Below are 11292 nucleotides of genomic sequence, written 5' to 3' on the forward strand. Positions count from 1 at the left end.
GTTAATATTGTCACTACATTTTACTGTATGTATATTTAAAAGAAGCCACAATTACAACCAAAATAGATTAACATGCACAAACTCTTTCCGTGTAGTGATATCACCAGATTATGTGTTTCAAATTTCTCCAGACATGCGTAGCCGAAAACTTTCCCAGGCTTTCAATTTCCCACGCTCTCCTTTCGGGAATCGAATTAATTTACTCGGAATCGAAGAACACCTGTTTGCCTTGGTTGACGTGCACTAATTGCTTGATTAATTATGCAAATTCCGTAAATATCATTTTAAGGTATAGCCCTGCGTAATACCACTGTTTTTTATTTGTTTAAAAGCAGACATTTTGCATGAGGATTATTTTCCTACGATTGTATTAAGTTTAAGCTTTCTCGCCTTGTAACCACCTGGCTTTTAATTAATTCTAAATCCTCTCCGGGCATTTCGCTGCGTCATGGGATTATTTCCGATTTCAACTCAGTTTTTTTGGGAATCCGTGATACTTAAAATTTTACTCCGTTTGCACTGAAACATGTAAAAGTGATTATAAAACGGAGTGAAACCGATTGCAAAGAATACAAAACACGCTGTGGAAGACTTTTTGAAAAGGAGTGACCATTCCTCGGGAAACATAGTTCGAGTCTGTAGGTATAAGGAATGTTATGAGAGTGTGATGTTACTGGGTTATAGTGATGCGTGCAGTGCTGTGGCCTCGTGGTTAAGGGCACTGGATTTGTGGTCTGTGGGTAAAGCTGCAGGTTGTGGGTTCGAGTCCAGCCCGGGGTCATGGTGCGTGTGCCCTTGGGCAAGGCACTTTGTCGCTCATTGCTTCTCTCCACACAGGAGTAAATGAGTATACCTATGAGGGCAGGGATGGTTATTGTGATTGAATTAGCTTCCTTGCGCCTAACAGGCTGCATCGAGCTGAGATGGTATTTGGAATGTTTAATTGGCCCAATGATCAGGGGTAATAATAATGTAGAGCGCTTTGATCTTTGTTAAAAGCGCTATATAAGAACCTGCTATTATTATTATTTTTATTTGAACTACGTTATTAATTTACGTATTATTGGATGTCTAGATATATTTTTTGAAAGCGCAGTCTTGTACAGTCTGGTCTTTGCTAATATTAGGATGCAAACGTACATACGCGGCTGTGATCAGGTTCTATCGATTTTCTTAGAGACAAGCTCGTCCCGCTGAAATGGTGACTTCGATAATAATATGAAACTGTGATTTATATTGCCTCGATCTTGATGTCCTGATGCTATGACAACAAGTAAAAAAAGTCGATCGTTGCCATGGGAGCTAATAAAATTAATGGCTGTTGTTTTACCAAGGTGTCTGAAATCTGGCAACGGCTTGTTGGGAGTCCAGAATTATGTGCTACATATTCTGTTTGTTTTTGTAACACAGGGACATATGTTCCTAAATGTTTGCCAAGATCAATGTAACAGCAATGTTCACCTACTTGTTCAGGATATTTCAAAAATTCAATTTTAATGGTGTTAAAATATTGATATTTAAACATAAGTGACGAAAAAAATGATTGCAAATGCATATTTTGTATCTGAGATATGGTCGTTTTAAACATATCATGTGCCAAACCTGTTTGTGCACGGACGGCCTTATTCCATCCGCTTGACTGAGCTCCGGAGCTTGATTTGAAGATAAAAACACTACACTAGACTTACACGTGGACAACTGTGATTTTGGTGACTTGTATTCAAATTAGCATAATAACACTATTCTTGCGATTTTTTCAAAGACTCGTTTTCACCACGTATGGTTGAAGAGCTATTCTTCGCTACACTAAAAAAAACCCAGTTCAAATAAGTAAATAAGTTAAATAAGTAGGTTAAAACTCCAGTCAAAAGTGGGTTTTCTTCTTTTTGCACAACCCTGTAGATTGATGCCGATGGAGGCTTCATAATAACATGTATTATCAGTAGGCCTACTATTGCTACAATTATTATCAATAAAACCTGGCCAAAAATTCCCACCGATGCAAGTACTTCGCCTGCAGAGGGAGGGCTCTAAATCACGGACTTTTATGCAACAAATCTACATTTTGATAACAGTTTTGAAATTTAGCCACAAGAACTGCATTCAAAAAAATAATGATAGATAAAAAAGGTATAATTTTTTTTTCACATGTGGCGTTGAATGTAAAAAAATCGATAAAACATGTGGATTAAGTTATGATTTTATGGGTCCGCTAGACCGCTACGTTAAAACTAAACTCAGATTTCAGAATCAGAGACCATACTTCAAATTTTTACAAAGCCTCTTCTTTCGAGATTACATAATCAGAACAACTTTCCGATCTCTGATGTGAAAAATCTTCATTTTTGGAACCCGCGAAGAGAAATGAAAGCAATTACATTTACTAAATAGTTCAAGTCTGCTTAAATGAAATTAATGATTAGAAATTTGTAATTAAATATTCCCTAATGTTCTAAGACAGTTTAAAAAAAAAATGAAAGGAAAATAAGGCTGCATAAATAGTCTGGCGCCATCCCATTCAACAGTTAACAATTTATGAAATACATTCAGGGAACACGACAAAAATGGCTTGGGCTCATGGTTTGGGCTGCGCACGTCTGTTTTAAAGGCTTTCCCCGGCTGTAGGCAGTTTTAATTATAGCGTTCAGCAGATCTAGCCAATCACAAAATCGCACTCGCACATTTTCTCTGCCGCCGGTTCCAGACATGACAGACAGTGGTGTATTAATTCCTGATACTTCCCTAGGGCTTTATCTCCATTGGCAAACCCTGCAGAAGGTACAACCCAAAGACCTTTTTCAATTCACGTTTTTTTACCTCATTTACTAGTTGCTTATGTTGTATTCTTTTCCGTGTTTTGTTTTGTACTAATCTCAGCAAATAGCTGTCATTATGCCTAATAATTTGTTCGTGCTCTCAGGCAAAACCCAATCAATCCAGCATAAATTGTTTTTTTTTTAATTTCTCTGCCCGAGTAGATGGCCAACGGACATTTGAATTTGTCTTGACAATTAAAAACGAAAGCAAGTCTTCATATTTTTGTACTTTTCAATTTCCATTGTTTTTTTAAGCGGTGTTAGTTTGTGTGATTTATTTTTTATTTAATTTAATATATTATTTGAGGTATTTTCAATTTCTGTTTTTCTGTTTTAAAACTGTTAGATTGTGTGTTTCGTTTTTATTTATGGTATATTTAATTTCTTTTTTTTTTTCTGTTGAAAGCTGTGATTTGTGTTTCATTTTTAAAGATGTACATGATTAATTATAGTATTTTTTTAATTTCTCTTCAAGTTTTATTTTTTTTCCTGCTCAATTTCTGCACACAAACCATCTAGGCAATGAGGCTGAGAACTTCAAAGAATTTTTATTAAAATAGTTTTATACCATTAAAAATTGCACCTCATCATAAAGGCCACAAATCTTGCTTCCTGCCTCTAAATTTACGAGCAATGTAGTCAAAATGTATCAACAGCAATGTATGACACAACGCACGGCACAACGATTTAAACATTCCGTTTTAAAAATAATGACTTTCCCGAAAATGCCTCGAGTTAAAGAATTCGTCCTCGTTTGTAATTTCGCTGGTAAATGAACTTAATTGGTGGTTGAGCCACGAGGGTCGAAAAAAATAAGCGGTGAAATCGATCCCATAGCGTCTACATCAATACAGCCTTCGGTGACAATTCGTATCCGCACCGAAGTAACTTGCCAACCGTGCAAAATGTCTTTGAGTTTTCAATTTCTGTGCAAAAATTGCCTACACGGCCACTTACGTATCCACACTCACCAGCTGTCCTTTGAGTTCGCTGCTGGCGCGGCCAAAGACTTCGAGTAGGCTACGTACGCTAAAACACTCCACAAGATACAACATCAAAAGCCATGTTCATGTATACTGTAGTGACTTTTCTACTGTTTTGAGCAATGCGCTGGTTTTGTAAAGAACTCCTGGGTTTTTTTTCTCACCGTCTCGCGATAGTTGCAATTGTCAATTCCCTCGCACGTACGGTACGACGGACCACACATGTGTAGCGGCTTTCGAGTTTTCACAACTGGTGTTCGCCAGTAGAGGGCTCACTGCAAAAAAACCCCACTCTGCTGACTTCTTATCTCTTGAGGGCTCACATAGGTGTTTTTTGGAGATTCAGTTAACGTGCCTTATTTTCCAAGAGAATTAACAGTCACTTTAATTTAATATCAGCAGTCGATCTGATACTGATTCAAGATGAGCCAGAAAGATGTTGAGAAAGAGAGCTTCACCTTGTACGATCCTCTCCCACGCAAATTAAAGAAAGACAAGACTCTCGTCCAGGTAGAAATGTTGTTGCAAACTACTCCTAGAACTATGAGGCTCCGCGTCATCACGCATAGTTCTAGGAGTAGTTGCAAACTTGTGCATGGCCTATCATGCCTATGCCATGGGCCTGGCATGATTGCTTGTCGATGTTGTTTATTTATGTCACGGTGTTCAATCAGTGTCAACAGTACAGGTCAATAGGCAGATAGGCCTATTTGTAATACCCTATTTTTATGCGTATTAAAATTAATTAAAGTACTAAAAGGTAGAGAAAAGGGAAGAACTCATAAAGTCCGAAATTGTAAAATGGTCTGATTCCCATCTCGTGAATAAGTTACAACGATAATTTTGGCATGGAGCCAGACTAAAATTTGTCACCGGAAAATGTCTTAGTTCAATAAAACCCAGTAAAGTCTGTGCATGTTCAGTGCATATCCGGCAAGCTAACATTTACTAAAGGTTTGCCGTCTCCGGCTAAATATCCACTGCCTTATTTCAATTGTTATGCTTAGTATGCAAACGACCTTTACCGGGAACTTCCCTAACCTTAAACGTACGCGTAAGTGGTATGTTAAATCCTTACGTCCTTTTGCCGGGAACAAAATTGGCTCTGCATACCAATTTGAGTGGGACGTTAGTGCCCTAGCAACGGGTGTTCTTTTTGCCCCACAAACAAGATGGCCCATAATACCTTGAAAGTGCTATAGTTAAAGACCAAATCCAAATCATTCTGTTCATTTACTTTCATCATCAGATCGGCTGATTTGAATATAAGATTATCTATCTTAGTGTTCATTTCCAGCATTGTCAGTTGTGCATCCTTATCCTGGTATTTTTTAAAGAAAAATTGTAGAATGAAAAACTTCTTTGCAAAATAAACTAGTCAAACTCCATTACCCAATGTACACTAAGCAGTTTTAACACAAGAAAAGTGATGAGATTAAACTTTTTGACAATATTGTCAACCTTGACAGGTTCCCAAGGATCCCAAGCAGTTTGTGACCAGCTTCCTGAGAGCAGCGGCTCCGAGGAAACGGGGTGAGCAGCTGGAGAAGTTATCCTCCAGGAAGGAGATGGTGATGGATGCCGTCAAGCCAAAGCGGAGGACAGAACGACGACGAGGAAGAAAGAAAAAAGCGCTGAGTAATAAGCAGAAGAAAGAGCTCAACATGAACAACATCCCAAAAGAACTACAAAAGTGAGAAACAGGAGAGATTGCATAAAGTATATCTTTGGAGTCACAATATGCAGTTGTATGGGCTCCGTGCGCCGACGAAAGAGGGCGCTTTTAACCTCTTTTGTGAGCCCTATGGACGGGACACATATCGCGTGTGCGTACTGCACTGGTTCGCGCACAAAGTACGCACGACCTGAAAGTGCCAAAGCTATTAGCCACAGCGTCTTCGCATGAGCGTCAGGCATCGTCGGCCCACGAATACATTCAAATTGATCTTTCGATGGTCTCCCAGACTGATCCCTCCCCTAATAACTTTGGATACATTCAAAGTCCGCAGTGGATGGACCGGGAACCAGTCTAGGTCTCCCCAAACTCTCCTTTTCTGACCGTCAAGGGGGACTTGTGCACGGAGCCCCTTAGGCTGTGCGACCGTGTGTATGTTCCATGATGGTGTTCCATGAGCTGGAAGTCAAATCAGTCAGTGAATCAATGCAGCAGTGGAGAAAGTCCATGGGGCTATTCCGAAGAAAAAAAACCCCACACTCTTAACTCCAAGTCCTGCACCCCTGGGTAGCTCCACAGATTTGTGGATCCAAAATCAAAATTGTTTCATTTTACACATTCGGTTCCCTTGAAAAAAAGTCAAAGTCACATAAGTTGAATGGGGGCAACCAAGCGTGTCCACATAGCCAGGGAGTCAGGTTGGCATAGCGGTACTTTCCTCACCTTTCCACCGCTGTGACCCGGGTTCGATTCCTGCCTGGGCCATTATGTGGATCAAAGGTTTTCAGTCTCTGACTGATTCCTTGTGGGTGTTCCTAACAACGGTCTTCTCAGGTTTTCCTCCCACATCCGAAACTGTTTTTTCTTTACATTGTCTCCTCTTTACTGGGCTCCTGGGAGACCACCGGATTATGCTGAATGGGCTACCACGTTAATATAAGAATAAAGTAAATAAGTAAATACATAAATAAATAGCCAGCTAAGAAGTGGATGCATTACAGTGGCTGGGTATTCTGCTATTGTGCCAAGAAATGGAGAGTGATAAAATGTACCAATTTGTATACCAGCTTGGTTGGCTATCTCAGTCTGATTAAATTTGTGGAAAAGATATGCAAAATAAACCCTGCCAACCTTCTCCACCCTATTAGCCGACAAGATTTCCTCAAAACTGAGCAAAGGTTTGTCCAAGGAACTTGGACCCTACTTATCCCCTTTTTTCAATATTGGGACATGGTCTGGCGATTGTAGGGCCCAAGCCGCATGGGTGCCAGTGCACGACACAATAGAAACGACCCAACATCAGATTTCTCCCGCAAAACGGCCACAAAATTACTAGATACGTCACCTAAGGTACAAGTACAGATCGGGGAAAGATTTCCATATACGAAGTTCACTCAACACCCTGTGTACAAACCCTATGAGATTGGACTGAAAAATTCTAAGCGTTTTCTAAGAAAATGCTTGTATTTTCTCACTGCTCAAATTGACTTTGATGACATGAAATTGCTATCTGGGGGCTTGTTAGTCAATGCAGAGGAAAATTAGTGAACTTCGCATATGGTAATCTTGCCCAGATCGGTGACTAACACCCTGGTACTACTCTTTACTTACGATCTGGTTGAAAAGTGAAATTTAACGTTTATCCGTGAGGGCTCCACGTGGACACCATTTTCAAAATGGCGTCTTCACGATACTCGCGATGGAGCCCTCACCGATCAACGTTTTTTGTTGGGTCATTTCGATTGTGTCGCGCGAAGGCGGCCATGCGGCTTGAACCTACTATCGCCAGACCATGTCCCAATGTTAAAAAGGGCAATAAGGGGTCCAAGTTACTCGGACTGAGCAAATATGGGGTCCTAGCTAGTTCACCAACCAAGTCTGACTTTAACGCGAGATTGATTTTGCTTCAACATGTGTCCTAGCTCTTCTTGAGCTACCTGTGTGCTAGAGAGTGATACCTATTTTTTTTCTCGGCAGATATGAAATGTATGAGCCTCTTCACCAGTTGTGGTTGGACTACATGAGGGACAGTTTACAACTCAAAAATCCGACGTAGGTATTCGCGGGGAGGTAAACTACTTCGTGGTGTAGTGTTCACTTTAACCAACCTTGTCCACGTGTGTTCGAGCTGCACTCTGTTTCTGTCACCAGCTCTTCTCTCATGGGGGGGATCCCCCCCCCTTAAGATCTCGGCCATCGAGTGACGAAAATTTTTGAAACTTGGTACATGCATAGAACAACTCATCATGAACATACCCAAAACAATTCATGACTATAGGTCAAAGGGTTTTGGAATTATGGCTAATTAATTATTCATATGTACGAATGGTAATTATGCTCTGTGTACACGACGTCTATGCGAAAATTCAGTTTTCACGGCGCATAGTGCCAGAAAATTTTTCGCTACGCGGCAACCCCTGGTCCAATTTTTATGTTTTTGGTATCAAAAGATGCGCAAGGCTCGAGGCTAAAAAGTCATAACAGCTCAGGTTGCGAAAAATGTTTTTTTTTAAGGCTATCGCGGAAAAAGTTGAGGGGGAGGGGCATATTCCGCCCCCCTCCCCGGCCCTTTTAGGGTTAAAATACTTGAGCGCTATCTGCTATGGAATAGGTTCAGATATTTTGAATGATAGTATGCGCTCGTAGAAGAAAAAAAAAATTTGAAATTGGATGCAGTAGAATTTCACCTTTCAGCTCTAAATTGCAACGCAAGTGTGCAACTAACACAGCTGCCTTGGTGCGGTTTCATGAGGATAAAAAAATTCATTTGGAATTGCAAGAGAGTTTGTGTATGTGCAGTACAAAATGCAATGCTCATTGTTAAAAACTGATTGTGAACTTTGGTTTTTGGCAGTTGATTACAAATGCAGATATGCCAATAGCCATACAAACGCTGTACAAAACTTGGAGCTTTCTATGTGTTTGTTAAAGTTCTCAATTCATTATAAGACGGAATTTTGCGTCGGGGTGATATAAATTAAATTATAGGTTTTGCCCTTCACCGACGTTTAAACACTGTATACTCAGTGTGTTACCTCCCAAGTGAAAGTTGGAAAAAATCACTCGGGTGGGACTCGATCCCACGACCTCCTGCTTTCTAGTGCAGATGTCTTACCACTCAACCACCGAGCTAACGGGATCGGTTGGCTGGTTCGAATCTGATGTACATAGCAGCGGGTACCGCATAAACTATTATAAGATGGAATTTTGCTTCGGGGTGATATAAATCAAATGATAGGTTTTGCCCTTCACCGACGTTTAAACACTGTATACTCAGTGTGTTACCTCCCGAGTGAAAGTTGGAAAAAATCACTCGGGTGGGACTCGAACCCATGACCTCCTGCTTTCCAGTGCCGATGTCTTACCACTCGACCACCGAGCTAATGGGATCAGTTGGCTGGTTCGAATCTGATGTACATAGCAGCGGGTACCGCATAAACTATTATAAGATGGAATTTTGCGTCGGGGTGATATAAATCAAATTATAGGTTTTGCCCTTCACCGACGTTTAAACACTGTATACTCAGTGTGTTACATGTACCTCCGAGAGAAAGTTGGAAAAAATCACTCGGGTGGGACTCAAACCCACAACCTCCTGCTTTCTAGTCCAGATGTCTTACCACTCGACCACCGAGCTAACACACTGAGTATACAGTGTTTAAACATCGGTGAAGAGCAAAACCTATAATTTGATTCTCAATTCATATATGACTATACGGATTAATATCATCATGGGTACTAATAAAACTTTAGGGAGATGCCACGTGGATGTTTCTCTTTCAAGCAGTCGCACTTATTTTCAGAAATTTTTTTGCTTTTTAAAAAATATGTTTTGGTGTACAGAGTGACAGCGGAGAATCTGCACATCAAGTTATTACGATGTGATCTGCATGGGAGTATAATGACAGGTAGGTGTGTGAAATGGGTGTGGTTAGACCATTGTAAATGGGTGTGGTCACCACCAAGGGGCGGGATTTGAAGTCGTTTTGATTGGTGAAGGTGAAATACCTTTACAAAAAGGGTGTGATTCAGATTTTGACTTGTATATATGTAGACTGTGGGTGTGGTCAACCCGGTGACTTGGAATAATTGTGATGGGCGGGGTCACTCATAAAAGGGCGTGGCTTAAATCCAGTTGAAATTGGCCAAACCCTGCCTAATAAGCCTTTTCGGAGTTCCAACTGCGCATTCGTAACCTGTGACAACGCGCATTGTTTGTCTCAAATGGCCTTTGACAACATCGCGCCACTGACTTTACAAAAAGGCTGTTTGTGCATTGTGGGTACTGTCAAAGGGCATTTGAGACAAACAATGTGCGTTGTCACAGGTTATGAATGCGCGCAGTTGGAACTCCGAAAAGGCTTATTGATGGGCTCAACCTATTAAAGGCAGTGGTTTAGGTTATTGTAAGGCTGTGTCCGACTTCACTGGCTACTGCCGGCAATAACGGGCATGTGTATGGGAGGGGGCATCAGCCATTTCCATGGGCGCATGTGTAATTACAAGCTGTCGTCACACAATTCGTCACGTGGCATAAGAATGAGTGAATGGGTGTGGTTCAAGCCATTACAAGGGTGTGGTTCAGACATGGGTAAAAAAAAAAGTTACTCTAATTCCTAGTTTTTTAGAGCTACGTAATCTTATTTACTTGTGTCACAATTTTTTTTTTTTGATACCTAGTGACTAAATCCAAGTGTCCGTCATATATCGGGCAGTGCGGCATCGTCGTTCAAGAATCCAGAAATGCCTTCAAGATGATCACAAAAGCAGATGTTATGAAGAGTAAGTTCCCAGTTCATTCAGTACTTTGCAAATGCAGCAATACCAAGTTGTGTATAATAAATTAATAAATGTTCCACAATTCTGTAGCCAAGATTGCGATATCACTATATCACATGCTTAAAGGTAGCATACAACATTTGCAAACATCAAAAACAAAACCACCAAATTATTATGAAATAGCTTACTTGACTGTTAGTGAATAATAGTCTCAAGCATCCTTTGAAATCATGGCACCTGGTGTTTTGTCATTTTCAAGAAAAGGGGAATTTTTGTATCAATTTCCAACGATGGTCAGCCATCGTTGGAAAAACGGACATTTTTAAATGCTGCCCCCAATTTACCAAATTGAGTTAGTACACACTTTGTTAAACGAATCATCATTTGCTCAACAAATCATCATGTCTCTCCGTTAGTCCGTTAGTTAGTAACAAATGTTGACCTTGTCTATTGCTCCTACATATTTTGACCGATTTCAACCAAACTTTGGCAAAGGTAACAGTAGTTCAGCCCCACCATGTCACATGACCAAACTGGGGTCAAAGGTCATCATGGGGTCACTGGGGTTAAAAGCCTGATTTTTTGTACTCAAAACACTACTCCTTCCAGAAATTACATGGCACAATCACATGACTCGGGCATGAACACGAATTCATTGGCCCGCAGCTTCCGAGATACTTCCTAACAAGCTCTTTTTCTTGTGGCTTAAATTGTGGCTACAGAATAGCAACAAAAATCAAAGCTTAAGGCGTAAAGCCCAATTTTATACACACATCTCGCCACTCAGTGCACTTTGCACAAAACCAGGTAAAATTTTTTTTTACCTGAAGTCCAACACACTCCAACACTTCTTCTTTTGTGCTGACATTGGGATCTTTTCTTTGTCTATACAGCTATACCTAAAGCAAGCACTATCTTCACGATGTCCATCGACAATCTGGTTGTTAATATCTACGGCAACCATCTCAGGTTCCGGGCCGGAGATAGAGCCAACAGGAAATTCAAGGTCAAACCAACGATAGATTTATAAAAAAAGATT

At 40.5% G+C, this 11292-nt stretch overlaps 1 protein-coding gene across 1 annotated transcript; it reads left to right on the plus strand.

Annotated features, from left to right (window-relative positions):
* The first annotated feature begins 4108 nt into the window (after positions 1-4108).
* LOC119723673 (ribonuclease P protein subunit p29-like) lies at positions 4109-11292 on the plus strand. Its single transcript, XM_038194458.1, has 6 exons — positions 4109-4309; positions 5269-5492; positions 7452-7526; positions 9318-9382; positions 10155-10256; positions 11147-11292. The coding sequence occupies exons 1-6, from the start codon at positions 4223-4225 to the stop codon at positions 11281-11283; spliced, it is 690 nt and encodes a 229-aa protein (XP_038050386.1). The 5' UTR covers positions 4109-4222; the 3' UTR covers positions 11284-11292.

This window comes from Patiria miniata, unplaced genomic scaffold (genome assembly GCF_015706575.1).
Source record: "Patiria miniata isolate m_02_andy unplaced genomic scaffold, ASM1570657v1 HiC_scaffold_17, whole genome shotgun sequence".
Lineage (NCBI taxonomy): Eukaryota > Metazoa > Echinodermata > Asteroidea > Valvatida > Asterinidae > Patiria > Patiria miniata.

Coding starts and splice junctions, on each gene's coding strand:
- LOC119723673 (XM_038194458.1), top strand. CDS start 4,223: ATGAGCCAGAAAGATGTTGAGAAAGAGAGCTTCACCTTGTACGATCCT. Junction 4,310..5,268: donor AAGACAAGACTCTCGTCCAG/GTAGAAATGTTG, acceptor CAACCTTGACAG/GTTCCCAAGGATCCCAAGCA. Junction 9,383..10,154: donor GCATGGGAGTATAATGACAG/GTAGGTGTGTGA, acceptor TTTGATACCTAG/TGACTAAATCCAAGTGTCCG.